The 19,415-nt window shown below is 46.0% G+C and overlaps 1 protein-coding gene across 1 annotated transcript in view; it reads right to left on the reverse strand.

The window, feature by feature from the left end:
* tdrd9 (tudor domain containing 9) overlaps positions 1-19,415 on the reverse strand; it is a 255,517-nt gene that overhangs the window by 4,068 nt on the left and 232,034 nt on the right. The window contains exons 29-34 of the mRNA XM_072489934.1: positions 16,615-16,776; positions 16,420-16,490; positions 14,533-14,642; positions 6,008-6,104; positions 5,124-5,262; positions 3,492-3,604 (exon numbers count right to left, since the gene is read on the reverse strand). Coding sequence (XP_072346035.1) covers positions 3,492-3,604; positions 5,124-5,262; positions 6,008-6,104; positions 14,533-14,642; positions 16,420-16,490; positions 16,615-16,776 — 692 coding nt within the window. The remainder of the gene's footprint in view (positions 1-3,491; positions 3,605-5,123; positions 5,263-6,007; positions 6,105-14,532; positions 14,643-16,419; positions 16,491-16,614; positions 16,777-19,415) is intronic.

The following is a 19,415-nucleotide window of genomic DNA, read 5'->3' on the forward strand; positions in this document are numbered from 1 at the left end:
AGCCCCGTTGATGCTGACAGGGGTGTGTACAGTACTTTGCTTCCTGAAGTCAATTACCAGCTCTTTAGTTTTGCTGGCATTGAGGGAGAGATTGGTGTCGCTACACCACTCCACTAGGTTCTCTATCTCCCTCCTGTATTTGGACTCGTCATTATTCGAGATCCGGCCCACTATGGTCGTATCATCAGCAAACTTGTAGATGGAGTTAGAATCAAGTTTTGCCATGCAGTCGTGTGTGTACAGGGAGTAGAGTAGGGGGCTAAGTACGCAGCCTTGCGGGGTGCCGGTGTTGAGGACTATTGTGGAGGAGGTGTTGTTCATTCTTACTGATTGTGGTCTGTTGGTCAAAAAATCGAGGATCCAGTTGCAGAGTGGGGAGCCAAGTCCTAGGTTTTGGAGCTTTGATATTCCCACAACCACTGGAGCCAAAATGATCAAAAGTCAAATTGTCATTTGCAAGTACGAGTATTGCTGAAAAAGATGTGCTGTCGAAGCTTTTCATCTTGCACTCATCAGGAAAGATGCAAGAATATAAAATTGCAAAGGGAACAACAATTTATACTGCATGAGAAAAAGGGTGCTAATTAGACTCTGGTTGTTCACAGCGTTGCAATGAAGAGAAAATTATCACACCTTGAGCAGAGTTTAACTGGCCTTTATTGAATTTTAAGAAAAGCTTGGGGGAAACCGTTTTATGATGTATTCCCCATGACAATGGCTAGACCGGAATCCAATTGCCATCCAATTAGCAACCTTTTTCTAGGGCAGGAAAATTGAAGTATTCTCGAATCTGTCCTGATAAGTACAAGACAAAAAACAGTATATCTCCATTTTCAGCAATGATCAGAAATCACGTACTGAAGTAAAAAAAGAAAATCCTCGGAAAGCAGCAAACCCAAACAATGATGTCACGCAAAGAAAATGATCACTTTAAATAAATGTGTAAAGAATAGGAACATACTAGAAAAAAGTCAGCCAACTGAAGATTGTCAATTTTTAAAAATTCATTCATGAATTATGAGCGCCACTGGCTAGGCCAGCAGTTATTGCCCATCACTAACTGCCCTTGATAAAGTGGTGGAGAGCTGCATTCTTGAATGGCTATAGTCCACGGGTGTAGATAAACCCACAGTGTTGTTAGGGAGGGAGTTCCAGGATTTTGACTCAGCGAAAGTGAAATCAGGATGGTGAGTGACTTGGAGGGGAACTTCCAGGTGGTGGTGTTCCAATGTGCCTGCTGCCCTTGTCCTTCAAGATGGGTTTGGGAAGGTCTTGTCAAACCAGCCGTAGCGAATTCCTACGGTGCATCTTGTATACACTGCTGCCACTGTATGTCAGTGGTGGAGGGAATGAATGTTTATGGATGGAATGCCAATCAAGCGGGTTGCTTTGTCCTGGATGATGTCAAGCTTCTTGTGTTGTTGGAGTTGCACAGAACAAGGCAAGGGACGAGTATTTCATCACACCCATGATTTGAGTCTTATAGATGGCGGATAAGCGTTAAGGACTCAAGATGCGAGTTACTCCCTGCAGGATTCCCAACCTCTGACCTGGTCTAGCGGTCACAATATTTATATGGCTGGTCCAGTTCCGTTTCTGGTCCATGGCAACACCCAAGATGTTGATAGTGGGGGAATGCATTGAATATCATTGAATGTCAAGTGGCGATGGCTCAATTCTCTCTTTTTGACAAAGGGTGGGAACGTTAGCTCTTTTCTCTCCCTACAGATGCTGCCAGACCTGCTTAGATTTTCCAGCAGTCTTCTCTTTGGTTTCAGATTCCAGCATCCGCAGTAATTTGCTTTTACCTCTCTTTTTGATGATGGCCGTTTCGCCCCCCCCCCCTTTCACCTTCCACCACTCCTGGGCTCATTGATGCCACACCCGGTCAAATGCTATCTTTATGTCAAGAAGCCACTCTCACCTGGCCTCTGGAATTCTGCTCGTGTCCATGTTTGAACCAAGGCTACAATGACATCAGGAGCTGAATGACCTTGCAGAACCCAAACTGAGCGTCAGTGAGCAGGATATTGCTACGCAAGTGCTGCTCAGTAACACTGTTGATGACCCCTTCCCTCACTTCACTGATGATCGAGGATGGATTGATGGGCCTGTAATTTGACTAGGTTGTATTTGTCTTGCATTGTGTGTAAGGAGCATACCTGGGCAATTTCCCACATTGCCAGGAAGTTGCCAAATGTTGTAGCTGTACTGAAACAGCTTGGCTAGGGATATGGCCAGTTCTGGAGCACAAGCCTTCGGTACGATTGCCAGAATATTGTCAGGGCCCATAGATTTTGCTGTACACAGTGCTTTTAGAAACTCTTGTTATCATGTGGAATGAAGCAAATTGGTTGAAGACTGGAATCTGTGATGTTAGGGACCTCTGGAGGAGGCAGAGACAGCTCATTCACTCAGTACATCTAGCTGAAGATTGTTACAAATGCTTCAGCTTTATCTTTTGCACTGATGTGCTGGGCTTCACTTCGTTGTTCACCATCATTCATGACTGTATGTAGCAGGTTCGCAGACATTAGATATGATTCGTTGGTTGTGGAATTGCTGGGCTCTGTCTAATGCTTGCTGATTATGTTACTTGGCACACAGTTGTTGTAGCTTTGCCAGGTTGACCCCTCATTTTTAGGTATGCCTGGTGCTGCTTCTCAGTGTCCTTCAGCACTCTTCATTGAAATTACCCAGAGTCTCTGGATTACTTGTTCAGTGACAATACTACGATATCACCGCCTCCTCTGAATGCAAGTGATTAAATTCACCACTTCTTTGAAAGAAATAACTCCAGTGCCCCAAACCATGCTGGAAAACAGAAACATGTGCCATTTCCTTCCTTTCCAAAAAATATTGCATACCAATCAACCCCGCATCTCCAACCCCATTCTGAGAGCAATTATCAATGATCTTCGGTCAAATTTAACCTCTCCCCTTTCTCTCCCTGTGTGGTTCTTTCTCGTACCATGTCCATCGTCCCTTTCTCTCCACTCCTCTTCCCCACCCTAAGTTTCTTCTGTTCCACCCTCCATTTCACTCTGTCCCCTTCCTCTTCCCCCTCGTCTTCTCTCACATGCCTTTTCGGCCAATCTCTCTCCAAATTCCACTCTAGTACCTACTCTCCTTTCTTCTTCCATTCCCCCTCTCCTGACTATTCGCAAGTTGTGCAACTGTGTTGAAGTACTGATAAAGGGCGAATGTTTATTAGTTTTCAAATGTATCCCTAATCTTGGATGTTACTTTTAGACAAAGTATTTTGTTAAGAACTTGGCTACATGTTGTACTGATAGACTGCTTCCAAAGTACTCAATTTTTGAATTTGGTTATAATGTGCAAATGTTAAACTTGCCTTCTCTTAAGAAGGTGACTCAAACATTTTATCTCATTTGCAAATGCTCAGTATGGAAGCATAACATCTCATCTTCCGATTGCATACGCATGGGTATTATCAGCAAATGAAATAACAGCATTTCCAGCGGCCTTACTCTATCAATCTCTGCCGAGCTTCATTCTGCAGTTTCCGTATTTTTTCATGACTTCCTGAACGCAGTAACCCATCACAAACTAACTTGTTTATAGTGCTCCGGAGCAGATTGATCTAAAGAACACAAGAATCGTAACATCACTTCTCAGCATTTTCAAGATGAAAAATATTTTAGTGAATACTTTCAAAGGGACGCTAATTTGGCAAAATGTCATTCCATTCTATCAAAACATGAACTTGAGAAAATGTCAGAGAAAACTGACTGATCTCCAACTCTTAAGAAAGAAGACCATTATGGACATGCTGCCAGTTTCTTGGAGAACAGAAACCTATCAAGTGCTTCATGCAAAAAAAATTAATAATCCAACAACTGTGTCTCATGTCAAGATATTGTGCCCATCGGAATCATATCAAACTGGTTCTTGAGCCACAGAGTTCACTTGTGATATCAGTGTGGGGTTCAGTTCTCAAGGAAAACAATCTTTACTTTTTTTCATTAGATCGAAAGGCAATACAGCAATTTAATTAAATTTGAACACTTGCTTTTTAAAAAATCACCTTTCTATGTCATAGAAGAAATAGTTAAAAATTCACCTATGCCATAGAAGAAATAGCTTTAACATCTGTGTAGTCATAAATTCCACTTTCTTTATAACATTTGCCAAAATAAGTGTAAATGAGCAAATCTGCAATACAATGAACCATTATTCATGATGGAACAGAATTAATGCAAGAATCCAACTCCAACATTATTTTATGAAAGTATACATGAACCAATTGCCAAAGGATATTACAATTTACATCTTTTGATTCTCTATCACCAGCATGTCAATTTTCATCTCAATCATATATGCCTCTCGTGTTTGTTAAAACAATATTTCAATTTTAATTTTGTAAACTAAAAGATGACTATATATGAAGGGCAGTGTTGTGAATGAAACACTATTTTAACTTTTGGGGTCTACTGATGTCTACAATACGAAAGTGCCACAAACAAACTATCTTCTTCCTAACTAGCTTCTGCATCATCACCAAATTAAAATTATCTTCTCCAGCAGCAACTGAATTTCTGAAATGTTTACCCAGGTCTGAAAAATGTTGGCAGATTTTGAATCTTTGCATGCATTCATATTCAAATGCAAGTCACTTACAGTTTAATTACAGTTTAATGGGTGGCATGGCAGCACAGTGGTTAGCATGTTGCTTCACAGCGCCAAAGCCCTCGGTTTGATTCCCGGCTTGGGTCACTGTCTGTGCGGAGTCTGCACGTTCGCCAGCTGTCTGCGTGGGTTTCCTCCGGGTGCTCCGGTTTCCTCCCAGTCCAAAGACGTGCTCGTTAGGTGAATTGGGCATTCTGAATTCTCCCTCTGCGTACCCGAGCAGGCGCTGGAGTGTGGCGACTAGGGGATTTTCACAGTAACTTCATTGCAGTGTTAATGTGAGCCTACTTGTGACACTAATAAAGATTATTATTACTAATGACTACAAGTATAATCCAAATATAAAATTAAAGATGTGTCCAGAAGGTATGGGCCAGTCCTACAACTTTAAAAAGTTAAAAACATTCTAATTGAAATTCAGGTGGAGAACAGGGTTAAGTTTCTCAGCAGACCAGACAGCAATGCTACACTACCTCCAAAATATCATTCACATCAAAATGCACATCAAATGCAACTTCCAGCTCATGTTCTTCCAATAAAGGGGCATTGGTTATTGGATTCCATCCCAAGCCACACAGAGCACCAATGTAACGTTTTCTCAGCCTGTCAGTCCTACAGAAACATAAACATACAGTAGTCAAGATAGGCAAAGATAACCAAAGAGGTTAATTTAATAATCACTCCAGCTCCCAAAATTGTAACAAATTGTAACAAGTTATACTATTCCCACATACAAGGTGGCGCGGTGGCACAGTGGTTAGCACTGCTGCCCCACAGCACCAGGAACTCGGGTTCAATTCTGGCCTTGGGTGACTGTGTGGCGTTTCCACTGTCTCCCCGTGTCCTCCAGGTGCTACGGTTTCCTCCCAAAGAAGTGTAGGTTAGGCTGATTGGCCATGCTAAATTGCCCCTCAGTGTGCAGGTTAGGTGGGATTATGGGGTTGCGGGGATAGGGCCGGGGAGCGGGTCTATGTTGGGTGCTCTTTCTGAGGGTCGGTGCAGACTCGATGGGTCGAATGGCCTCCATCTGCACTGTTGGAATTCTAATTTTATACCTCATTGTGATTGGTGAATAAAGGCACCAACAGTAATCTTAGAGCAGTTCTCTCACCTCACACCAGAGGTAGCTCTCAATTGCAAGACTGTATGCCCACCATCATGCAATTTTAACTTCAATACTCACCATGTCAAAAAATTGCATATTTGCATAGCCAGTTATCAAACATTACTAATAGCTGCATTAGAGAAGTGACTCCATTTAAGAAAGAATGCATGAGCTTAGATGACAGCAAAGAAACTCAAAGGAGAAAGGTATAGGCATTTCATTAGCTCTCCTCTTTCACATTTTCACATGTACCTTAGTTCCACAACTGGAGCAAATATCATACAGATGAGAGCTGGAAGTCCATGGATATTTGGCATCAAAGTAGTTTCCCTCACAATTATAGTTGAACCTGCATATCAGATATTGATAAAAATGAGCACAATATACTTCAATGCCATTACCATAGGTAAATAGACCATTTTCTTTATAGAATATTGCAAAAAATGACAGCTATTAGCAATACAAATTCAACAATGGTTTTATAAGGTACATAGTGTTGCAGTACACCTTGTCTTTTAAACTATAGGGCTCCAGTTATAAAGTCATAGAATTTTGTAGCACAGAAGAGGCCCTTTGGCCCATCATGTCTGGGCCGGCCATCAAACACCTATCTATTCCCCTTTTCCACCACTTGGTCTATAACCTTGTATGCTATGGAATTTGGATTTGAATTTATTGTCGCATGTACCAAGGTGCAGTGAAAAAAGTATTGTTATGCATACAGTCTAGGCAGATTGTTCCACACATAAAAAAACAAAGGACATAGGATACACAATGTAAATACGTAGACACAGACATTGGTTGAAGCCTACGGAGTGTAGTACTACTCAGTAGAGAAGATGAGTGGCGAGATCAGTTCAGTCCGTAAGAGGGTCATTCAGGAATCTTAACAGTGGGGAAGAAGCTGTTATGTGCATGTTCTCAGACATTTGTATCTCCTGCCCGATGGAAGAGATTGGAAGAAAATAACCCGAGTGGGAGGGGTCTTTGATTATGCTGCCCACTTTCCCAAGGTAACGGGAGATATAGACAGAGTCAATGGAGAGTGGGGATTCCGCGATGGACTGGGCTGTGTTAATGACTCTTTGTAGTTTCTTACGGTCTTGGGACAAGCAGTTGCCATACCAGAATGTGATGCAGCCAGACAGGATGCATTCTTTGGTACATTTGTAAAAATTGGTGAGAGTCAATGTGGACATGCCAAATTTCCTTAGATTACTGAGGAATTATAGCCTGTTGTGCTTTCTTGGTCATCATATCGACACGGGTGGACCAGGACACACTGTTGTTGATGTGCACATCTAGGAATTTAAAGCTGTTAACCATCGCCACCTGAACACCATTGATGCAGGCAGGGGTGTGTACGATACTTTGCTTCCTGAAAGCAATAACCAGCTCTTTAGTTTTGCTGACATTGAGGCTGCGATTGTTGTTGTTACACTATGCCACTAGGTTCACTATCTCCCTCTTGTACTCTGACTCATCATTGTTCGAGATCCGGCCCATTACAATCGTGTCATCAGTAAACCTCTGGATGGAGTTGGAGCCAAATTTTGCCACACAGTCGTGTCTGTCTAGGGAGTGTCGTAGGGAGGCTAAGTACGCAGCCTTGCGGGGCCCCGGTACTGAAGACCATCGTGGAGGTGTTGTTGTTTACCCTTACTGATCGTGGTGTATGGGTCAGGAAGTCAAAGATGCAGTTGCAGAGGGAGAAACCAAGACCTGGGTTTTGGAGTTTTGATATGAGCTTAGCTGGGATTATCGCATTGAAGGAGGAGCTGTAGTCAATGAATAAGAGCCTGACGTAGGAGTCCTTGTTGTCGAGATGCTCCAGGGATGAGCAAGGGCCAAGGAGACGGGGTCTGTTGTTGACCGGTTGTGGCAATATGCAAATTGCAGCGGACCAAGGCAATCTGGGAGTATGGAGTTGATGTGTCTCATGACCAACATCTCGAAGTACTTCATAATGATAGATGTCAAGGCCACCAGGCGGTAGTCATTGAGGCACGTTGCCTGGTTATTCTTTGGCCCCCGTCCTGCAAAATAGTGCCCCCCTCCCCATTTGGCCAACTTGTACACCCTGGACCACCCCCCAACAGTGCCCCAGCCCCTGAAAAAGCCCCTCTCCGTCCCCCAGTTCCCGACTGATGATAGCACACGCGACCGACACCTTGGGCAACGTCCTGAGGCCGTCGGTACGGCGCGCGGCGAACTCGCGAGTACACCGCTTTGGCGGGGGCGGAGCATCACGAAAGCGGCGCCGCCCCTGATTTGATCGGAAACGGGGATTCTCCAGCCGATCGCGATTTTGGTGTCGGAGAATCCCGCCCATTATGTTTAAACTTAAGGAGGTCATGGGATTTGTGTTGAATAAAGATGATGTAAGTAACGCGAAGAACCCAGTCTGTAGCAGGTAAGTTTCTGGAAGCTGTGAGCTGAACAATAGCTTTTTCAGAAGGATGTCAGGTTCAATATTACTCTGAGACAGGGATCTGCTGCTTGTTTGCTGAATTGATCCCTTTCTCCACAAACAGTCTTTCAAAGAATGCTCTATCCTGAACACGCCAAGTAATCCTGTGTTTGCTAACTTCATTTAAAAGTGGATTTTGGCATGTGATGGATTTGGCTTGGTTGGAGATGGAGAAGATATTAGTTAAAAGTTAAAATGTTTCCTTTTATTGTTCAGCATTATTTAACTTGTAATTGTAAGCAATATTTCTGTGATGTTAAGGTAGTTTAATACTCTGTTAATAATAAAGTTTGTTTTAGTACGCCATATTCCTATTTGTGCGTGGAATTACTTCTGGAGCAAAGTATTGAGGTTCCTGTCTGGTATTCAGCTGTATTTTGGGTCTGGTCCGGCATGATAATAATCTGGAAAAAAGTTCTTGTCCAAAGAAATTATTGGAGACCCGAGAGGGATGTCTTGTATAAATGATATACATAATAGGGAAAATAATTTTTCCTCGCTCTTAGATTTGTTTTGAAATATTGTGTTACAAAGTTTTGATTTAAAAAGAGAGGAATCTATTAATTGTATTATTAAGATTCAGGAGGACACTAAAGCTTTTGATTTACTGCCTTGTAAAGAGAGACTTCTCGGACACAGTGTTGGTTAGGGAGGAGGCAGGCATTTGTAAAGTTAAATTCCATAAATACATTTAGTATTGCATCAAAGATTGCCGTTTGGTTTCTTACTTCACCATCTGTCCATCAAACTTAACACATCCAAGTATGTCATCTCTATACAGGCATGATTGTTGCTTTAAATTTTACAAAACTTTTCCCATCCTGACTAATACCTTGTAATAAGAAATATTGAGCTGCCATTCCTATTATTTTTAACCAATGTTTCAGTAAGAGCTACAATGTAATTCTTCCAAGTGTCCATTTTTTTTCCTTCAACTCAGCTGTCTTATTCACTAGATTCCTTCCGAATTCAGCTCAGATGCTTTGTGCCATTTCAGAACACTGTGATAGGTATTAGTCAGCAATGAAAATAACAGATGAACAATTAAATTGTTTTCTGCAGTGTTAACAGCTAGATTAAAAAAATATATATTTTTAAAATCCCAATTTTAGTTAGAATATCTCAGGAGAGATTAAGCAACAATGCCAAAGTAACCTTTTTCTCCCCCTGGTGGCTGACTTCAAAGGGAGAGCTCATTTTAAAAAAAAATTTAAGCACCCAATTCTTTTATTCCAATTAAGTGGCAATTTAGTGTGACCAATCCACCTATCCTGCATGTCTTTTTGGGGTTGTGAGTGAGACCCATGCAGACACGAGGAGAATGTGGAAACTCCACACGGACAGTGACCCGGGGCCAGGATTGAAGCCGGGTCCTCGGCGCCGTGAGGCAGCACTGTGCCGCCCCGCAGGGAGAGCTCTTTAATGCTGTACAAGGGAAATACAATTGAATGGGATTGTTAAATGTTCCACTACAATAAAAATGGTAATACATAGATTTAACTTTCGATACTGGTCATAGGAGCACTTAAAAATTTTTTTTTTTTAATTTGTTTATTTAAGTTTTCACAAAATATCAACAACAAAATGTAAACGGAACCCAATAAAATTGAATACAAAACAAAACAACCCAGTGCCCCCCTCCCCCCTAGACATAAATATTAACACCCGCCAAAACATATAGCAAACATATACACCCCCTCAGATCCCCCAGTATAGACAAACAAAAATAAAATAGAACCCACCCCCCACCCCCCGGGTTGCTGCTGCTGCTGACCATCGTCTACCGTTCTGCCAGGAAGTCCAAGAACGGTTGCCACTGCCTGAAGAACCCTTGCACGGATCGCCTTAAGGCAAATTTCACCCTCTCCCAGAATTCCGGCCTCTTTCGCCTCCTGCACTCCCGGCTCCTCTGCAACCCCAAATATTGCGAGCCCCCAGACCGGTTTGACCCTGGATCCTACCACCCGCGACACCGTCCTCACTACGCCCTTCCAAAACTTCTCCAGCGCTGGGCATGCCCAGAACATATGGGTGTGGTTTGCTGGGTTCCCTGAGCACCTAACACACCTGTCCTCACCCCCAAAAAACCGGCTCATCCTTGTCGCGGTCATGTGTGCCCTGTGCAGCACCTTAAACTGAAGGAGGCTGAGCCTTGCGCACGAAGAGGAAGAGTTCACCCTCCCTAGGGCATCTGCCCACGTCCCCTCCTCGATCTCCTCCCCCAACTCCTCCTCCCACTTACATTTCAGCACCTCCACCGAGGCCTCCTCCTCCTCCTGCATCACCTGGTATGTTGCCGAGATCTTCCCCTCTCCAACCCACGCCCCTGAGAGCACCCTGTCCTGTGCCGTGCGTGGCAGCAGCCGCGGGAATTCCACCACTTGCCGCCTGGCAAATGCCCATTCCTGTAGATACCTAAAGGTGTTCCCCGGAGAGGGGGGGGGGGGGGGGGGGGGGGAAGCCCGTACTTCTCCTCCAGCTCACCCAGGCTCGCGAACTTCCCATCCACAAACAGGTCCCCCAACCTACCTATCCCTGCCCTGTGCCACCCCGAAAACCCTACATCTATTCTCCCTGCGACAAACCGGTGGTTCCCCCGTATCGGGGTCCACACTGAGGCCCCACTTCCCCCCTGTTCCGCCTCCATTGCCCCCAGACTTTGAGGGCAGCCGCCACCACAGGGCTCGTGGTATACCACACTGGAGGGAGCGGCAGTGGCGCCGTTGCTAGCGCCTCCAGCCTCACAAGATGCCATCTTCAGTCTCTTCCTTGCCGCCCCTCCCCCTCCATCATCCACTTGCGCACCATCGCCGCAATGGCGGCCCAGTAGGACCCACAGAGGGTGGGCAGCGCCAGCCCCCCCCCCCCCCCCCCCCCCAATCCCTACACCGCTCCAGGAACACCCTTCTCACCCTCGGAGTCCCTCGCGCCCACACAAACCCCGTTATGCTCCTGTTGACCCGCCTAAAGAAGGCCTTCGGGATAAGAATGGGGAGGCACTGGAACAGGAACAAAAAGCTTGGGAGCGGGTCATTTTGACTGACTGCACCCGACCTGCCAGGTACAGCGGCAATGCATCCCACCTCTTAAACTCCTCCTCCATTTGCTCCACCAGCCTCGTGAAATTAAATCTATGCAGGGTCCCCAGCTCCTGGCCACCTGGCCCCCCAGATACCTGAAGCTCCTGTCCGCCCTTTTTAGTGGGAGCTCGCCAATCCCCGTCTCCTGGATGAACTACGAACAGCTCGCTCTTCCCCATGTTGAACTTGTACCCCGAGAAGTCCCCGAATTCCCTAAGAATCCTCATGACCTCCGGCATTCCCCCCACCGGGCCCACCACATATAGCAGCAAGTCGTCCACATAGCGCGACACCCTATGCTCCTCCCCACTCCGCACCAGGTCCCTCCAGTTCCTCGACTCCCTCAGTGCCATAGCCAGGGGTTCAATCGCCAGCGCGAAGAGCAGGGGGGCCAAGGGACACCCCTGCCTCGTTCCTCGATGCAACCAAAAGTACTCAGACCTCCTCTTGTTCGTGGCCACACTCGCAATTGGGACCTCGTACAACAGCCTAACCCACCTAACGAACCCCTCCCCAAACCCAAATCTCTTCAGCACCCTCACAAGTACCCCCTCTCTATCCTATTGAAGGCCTTCTCAGCATCCATCGCCGCCACTATCTCCGCCTCCCCCTCCCTCGCCGGCATCATAATAACGTTCAGGAGCCTCCACACATTCGATTTCAACTGCCTCCCCTTCACGAACCCAGTCTGGTCTTCGTGGATGACCTGCGGCACACAATCCTCAATTCTCGTGGCTAAGACCTTCGCCAGCACCTTGGCATCTACATTTAACAATGAAATCGGCCTGTAAGACCCACACAGCAGGGGATCCTTGTCCCACTTCAGGATCAAGGAGATCAGTGCCCGGGACATCGTCGGGGGCAACACCCCCCCTCCCTTGCCTCATTGAAGGTCCTAACCAGCAACGGGCCCAACAGGTCCACATATTTTTTGTAAAATTCGACCTGGAAACCATCCGGCCCTGGTGCCTTCCCCGCTTGCATGCTCCTTATCCCTTTGGCCAGCTCCTTCAACCCAATCGGGGCCCCTAATCCCGCCACCAGTCCCTCCTCCACCTTCGGGAACTTCAGTTGGTCCAGAAAGCAGCCCATCCCTCCCTCCTCCAGTGGGGGCTCGGACCGATACAGTTCCTCATAAAAGTCCTGAAGACCCCATTGATGCCAACCCCATTTCGCACCACACTTCTCTTCCCCCCCCCCCCCCCTCCCCCCTCCCTCCCCCCCCCATCCTTAACTCCCCCAATCTCCCTAGCTGCGTCCCGCTTCCGAAGCTGATGCGCCAGCATCCGACTTGCCTTTTCCTCATATTCATAAATCGCCCCCTGGGCCTTCCTCCACTGCGCCTCCGCCTTCCTGGTGGTCAACAGGTCGAATTCGGCCTGGAGGCTATGCCTCTCCCTCAACAGTCCCTCCTCCGGCACCTCCGCATACCTCCTGTCTAGCCTCACCATCTCCCCCACCAGCCTCTCCCTCTGCTCTCTCCTCTCCTTGTGGGCCCTAATGGAGATCAGCTCTTCCCTAACCACCGCCTTCAGCGCCTCCCAGACCATCCCCACTCGGACCTCCCAGTTATCGTTGGCCTCCAGGTATCTCTCTATGTTTCTTCGGACCCGCTCGCTCACCTCCTCGTCCGCCAACAGCCCCACTTCCAAGCGCCACAACGGGCGCTGGTCCCTTTCCTCCCCCAGCTCTAGGTCTACCCAATGCGGGGCTTGATCTGAAATGGCTATCGCTGAGTACTCGGTATCCTCTACTCTCGCAATCAACGCCCTGCTCATAACAAAAAAGTCAATCCGGGAATAGGCCTTATGAACGTGCGAGAAGAATGAAAATTCTCTAGCCCCGGCCTTGCAAATCTCCAAGGGTCCACCCCTCCCATCTGGTCCATAAACCCCCTCAGCACTTTAGCCGCCGCCGGCCTCCTACTCGTCCTAGACCTGGAGCGATCCAGTGCCGGATCCAACACAGTGTTAAAGTCCCCCCCCCGCCATTATCAGGCCCCCCACTTCCAAGTCCGGGATCCGACCCAACATGCGCCGCATAAAACCCGCATCGTCCCAGTTCTGGGCGTACCACTAGAAATGGCAGGAACAGTTCGAGGAGATGGAGAATCGGTCGAGGCGGAAGAATCTGCGGATCCTGGGCCTCCCGGAGAGGCTGGAGGGGTCGGACGTGGGGGCCTATGTGGTCACCATGTTAAACTCGCTGATGGGAGCGGGGTCCTTCCAGGGGCCCCTGGAGCTGGAAGGGGCCCATCGAGTGCTGGCGAGGAGGCCCAAGGCTAACGAGCCGCCGCGGGCGGTGTTGGTGCGGTTTCATCGGTTCACTGATCGGGAGTGTGTACTCAGGTGGGCCAAGAAAGAGAGCAGCAGGTGGGAGAATGCGGAGGTTCGAGTATATCATAGGAGCACTCAATCGACATGGCCACAAAATTAATATGTTACCTTAATATGCATTCATCTAACTCCAGTGAAACACAATATTGCTTTCATCTGAATACACACATCAATCTGCAATTTCTTGCTTCTCTTGCACATGCTAGAAAACTGCATAAGGAACATAATAACATTCCAATCTATATTTAAAAAAGTTCCATTATGATATGGACAAGGTAAGAAAGTAACTAATTGGCATTCTACTGTAATTTGCACACCTCTCAAAATTCAAATCACACTGGCAGTTTGTTTTAATAGATATGCTGTTCAGCCTAGTTACAGGACTTATACATTGGGTGCACCATGATGATCCCATGATAACAACATTCTGGTTCAGGATAGAAGCTGCTAATCGGTTTCACAGGCATGGGTGGTTATCCCAACTACCTAAAAGATTGTGTCCCAGGATCTCAGATGGGGTCAGCACCATGGATTTGAGAAGATGGGGTTCTACTCTTCCAGTCCTACTTTGAGAAGTTTAGGTCTAAAGAAAAATCAACACTAATGAGAAAGGACAGGGAAATGAGATTAATGTTGATAGCTCTGATAAAGAGCTAGCAGCAGCACAGGTTTGATGTCCCAAATGGTCTCTCCCTCTCTGCTGAAATTTCTGTTAGTTTTGATTCACCTTATTTGTAATTTGGGCCATTTAGATATTTCTTAACAAACATTCTCACTCTGGTGAGAGGGGGCTTCATCAGCAGGAAGTAATTTTCTAATCTATTTATACAGGAAGTGATTACGTTCACAACCATGACATGACAACCTTGTCTGAAGTATCTTTATGAATACCTGATGTATTTACTGACACTGACGCACCAATCAGGATCCTCTGGTGAATATCTTCAGGAGCATTATTCAGAGCTACTGAATTTATACTTTCTCTCTCAATCCAAACATTCCTACGGCAAAATTAAAAATAATTAGTGTTGCATAAATAATGCAGTTTTCTGTTTTATGACCTCAAAAAACATACAACTTTTCCCAAACACCACTTAATTGAGTTCCAATCAACATTCCAAGTGCACTTTCATTCAGCTAAAATAAGATGGAGCAAATGATGGATCTTTGTAGTGTTGAAGGAGTCACTGTTTTCACAGAAGATACCAGATGGTCAATTTGCACACAGCAAGGTCCAGCAAACAGGAATGAGATGGCACCTCATACAGTGCAACACTTTTCAGCATTGCATTGGGCTTCAGAATAGATTCTGTGCTCAAGTCTCGAGAGTGGGATCTGAGCACATAATCTTCGGATTCGGAGGGCAGTACACTAAAATTGAACTACAGCTGGTACTCATGCATAAAATTATATACCGACAGTGGCAAACTATGGGTGAGATCTATCGGTCACATTGCACCCGAAAGGCAGCGCGGCGTGACGCAAAGCAACAGAACCGATAGATCTATCAGGATCTCGCGATGTCAATCCTGCCCATTGTGGATGACATCACTTTTTAGGGTATCTGCATAATAGAGTGAGACAGCTAGTCTCACTCTAATTTGCACTGCCACTGTCTACCCAAGGCGTGGGATTGAAACCCCTTGCCTTAGAGATCTAGGGCGAGCGCCATTCAATGCTGGTCTCCACAAACGAGGATCAGACGGAATTGCATTCGTGGGTGTCTCCCAGGGGATAGGAAGCCCCAGGTGCTTGCCCCTTGGTTAGCGGGCACCCTGGCACTGCTTGTGCCAGCCTGACAGTGCTACCTGGGTGCAAGACTGGCACTGCCAGCTGGCAAGGAGTGCGGCCAAGGTGCCAAGTTGGCACTGCCAGGTTGCCAGACTGGCAGTTTCCCACACTGCAGATCAGGCCCGGGGGTGTCCTGTGGGGACGCGAGGGGGGCCTGAGGATCGCATTATCGGCGAGTTGGGGCTTGGGTGTCGAGAGAGCAGGATACCATTTTTAAATGGCATCCCGATCTCATGCTGCAGAGCAGAGCTCCTCAGTGCAGGAAACGGGACAAAGTGAGGCCTCGGCCATGCGTTCCCCACTGTGGTCCCCAATCTACCTGAATGGCTGTTTGATAGCGTGGTATTTCTCGGTGCTCGGAGCGCCAAGAAACACCCAGCTAATTGCACGTGTACTACAGGACTCTGTTCCCATTGCGCACTTCATGTTTTAAGAACATTTCTTTGGTATCTTCTCAGAGAGCAAAAACATAGAAGATTATTCTAATCCATACTGATGTCGCCCTGGAGGCATTTCCAGCCAGTTTCCGGAGCAGACTATGTGGTCAACAGAGGAAGCAGCCCTCTGTAACAGCATTTCACGAACTAGCAATTCCAGAGATGTATCTTCAAAAGAAGAACTCCTGATTCTCCACATTTTGTTGCTTTATAAAAGTGCTTTCAGGAAAAGTTTAAAAAACAATACAGCTGGTTTCACTTGCAATAGCCTTTTGTGCTGATGCACAAGTCATTTTACCCTGCAACCCTTAAAATAAGCATATTTTGTAAAATGGCACACTGCTTATGCACCATTTGCTATTGCTGTGATGGTCAGTTAATGCAGGTTTTTTGAGATTAATTTGCAAAATTAACAAAAAGTGAAATTCTTCAGTACCGAAATAGATTCAAATATCTACATAAAAAAACTCTATTCTCTGAATGCAAAAGAATCTTTCAGTTCCATTGCAACAATTAACATTATACTCTGGAATTATTATTTTTTCAATACCTGAATCTGGACATTGTAGTCATGCTGTGAAACTTGGTCTCGTAGGGATTGAAGGGACCATGCAAATGGACCTGGCAAATATTAAAAGACAATTGAGTCAGTAATTAGAATTCCTGTAAAGTAGGTCAAGTTTAAAAAGCAGTTTATATTTCTTAATTTAAATGATTGCCATTTTATTGGAAACAATTAACTAACCTTTGAAATTGGAAAACCAAGTTTAGAAGAGGAGAATTTCTTTACTAATGCTTGAATTAGCTTCCAGTCTTCTTCCTTCTGGGTCCACGTAGTTTGTTGATTTAAGCCCAACTTTTCCTGGAGAGGAAACTGCAACATGGTCTTCAGCTGCTCATGACTTATCTGGAGGCAAAACATTTTCACGTTGCAACATCAGCAATGTATTATGTTTTTTCTTGTACTTAATGAAATAATGTAAGAACATAAGAAATAGACACAGGAATAGGACGCATGATTCCCCCAAGCCTGCTTTGCTATTAAAGTAGATCTTGGCAGGTCTAATATTGGCCTTAACTCCATTTTCCTGAAAGCTCCATGTAACCCTTGATGTCTTTATATACAGAAAGCAGAAAGACAAGGGCAGTTCTTGTTTTAAAATATTTGTTTGTATGTGTGCCGAACCAGGAACATCCCAAGTTTAATCCCACATTAGGATAGCTCAACTCAGCAAAGAAGATGCTTGGGCAACACCAACTGGCCTCAACACTCCTATTCTGGGAGTGAAAATTGGTGGTTGACTTTTTTTAAAATATAAACTTAGAGTACCCAATCATTTTTTTTTCCAATTAAGAGGCAATTTAGTCTGGCCAATCCACCTACCCTGCACATCTTTTTAGGTTGTGGGGGTGAGACCCACGCAGACACAGGGAAAATGTGCAAATTCCACACAGACAGTGACCTGGGGCCGGGATCGAACCCAGGTCCTCAGCAGGTAGTTGACAACTAACCCCACAACTCCAACAGTGAATATTTGCATGTAAATAAGATGGGGTTTGCCATGGGTTGCTGCCATGCATGTTTTCTTCTAACTTCCCTTTCCAGTACATAAAGCTCACAAACCTTTCAAGCAACCTATCAGCGGACATCCAATATCATGGAAACAGACTTCACGAAGGAACCACTGCCTTTACAGATGGGAGATTGCAGGCAAAATGGTGAGCACAAGATCAAACATTCGATTAGTCAATTTTTTAACTGACTAGATATTTTCATTGCACAGTAGGAGACCTCAAAAGAGCACCAATTACATGAACACAGACCAATGAAGGGCGAGTCTTTTTATATTATGTTAGGAAATAGGGATAGTTAAGCAAGTTATATTAGTAGGTTAGGAATAAGCTATAGCTTTAAGTTCAACTTTAATTTATATTTCTGTATGCAGGAGTAGAAAAAGGGGGAACCTGGGGCGGGATTCTCCGATAATGGGGCGAAGTGTTGACGCCGTCGTAAACGCCGGATCGTTGTACGACGCCATCATCTGGCCGCTAGGAGCAGCAATCCTTCGGCGCACATGGGGCCAGCACGGCACTGGAGCGCTTCACGCAGCTCCAGCTGATGGCACGGGCACCAGCACGGGCGGTGGGGGTCCACGCATTTGTGCCACAGCCGGCACGGGTCCGCGCCCCCGTGCCACGCCGGCACGGGTCTACGCATGCGCGTGGGTTGCCTTCTACGTGCCGGCCCCCCGGGCAACATGGCGGAGCACTACAGGGGCCCGGCATGGAGGAACATAGCGCCCCCCCCCAGATTAGTCCGGTGGCCGATCGGTAGGCCCCGATCGCAGGCCTGGCCACCGTGGAGGCCCACCCCCCGGAGTCGGATCCCCTCTCCCCGATAGCCAGAACGCCGAGGTCCCGCCGGGTAGGACCACACGCAAACGACGCTGGCGGGACTCAGCCGAGCTCGGCAGGTATTCGGCCCGTCGAGCGCGGAGAATTGCCGGGGGGCCTCATTGAGCGGCCCCCGATCGGTGCCGCGACGACCGGAGAATTCTAATGAGGTTTTATGATTCCTGAAGTAGAAGAAAATGCTGTTGCCTAGAGACAAAAGAAGTTGGAGTTAGTTGAAGTAAGCTGCCAGAATAAGCAACACAGAAATGGGAGTTAGCAAGTCCCAAATTAAAGAAGAAGGGCAATAGGGAGAAGCAAAGAAAAAAAAAAGAAAGAAAAAAAAAATAAAAAAAAAAAAAAAAAAAATCGCAAGACGGCAGCTAAGTCAAGGAACCAGGACAGGGATCGAAACAGGTCCTGTTCAGTGAAGAAGGAGCAGAGAAAGCTCTTAATTAAACAGAGGAAGCTACAGGAAGCAGACTCAAAGCAAAATAGGTTTGCAAGAAGCCAGAAAATCCAAGGAGACAGCCAAAGGTGGGTGACTCCTTACTATGGCCCGTGAAGCAGTCGTGTTCTGTTGGCGTGGCTGAATATCTGAGAGTGTTGGAGGAGAAGCTTGAATTCATGTGGCAATTCAGGGGAAAGGTATATCGTAAGGAGAGACAAAAACTCTGGAGGTGGATTCTTATTGGAGCCACCCAAGTTAAAGCATCATTTGGGAGAAGATTCCAAGGTGAGTACTTTGAGGATTGGGAGCCTAGAAACCCTTGGGAGAAAGACTGTGGGAGTGAGACTGGTCGGCTCACAAATGTGACACGCATCTGAGGGGAGTTGATGAGAGATCCATATCATCTGCTTCGGTGGCATGTTAATTGGTTTCAGCGTTGGGTATATTTGATGTTATGGGCCAGGGTTTAGAGAATCCCAAAGTGTATCATGGAGTTTTAAAAAAACAATACAATATTTATTCTATGAACTCAAGTTAACCTTTTTAAAACAAAGTGAACATCTTAGCAACCATTAATTCAAATACACACCCCAAAGAATACAACGTTAAGTAGTCTGTATGCTGTTCTTTTAACATCCAAAAACTTAACAATCCTCTAAACAGGAGCACATTAGGGTTTATATTCATTCCTGAAATCATTCATA

Source organism: Scyliorhinus torazame, chromosome 2 (assembly GCF_047496885.1).
Source record: "Scyliorhinus torazame isolate Kashiwa2021f chromosome 2, sScyTor2.1, whole genome shotgun sequence".
Classification (NCBI taxonomy): domain Eukaryota; kingdom Metazoa; phylum Chordata; class Chondrichthyes; order Carcharhiniformes; family Scyliorhinidae; genus Scyliorhinus; species Scyliorhinus torazame.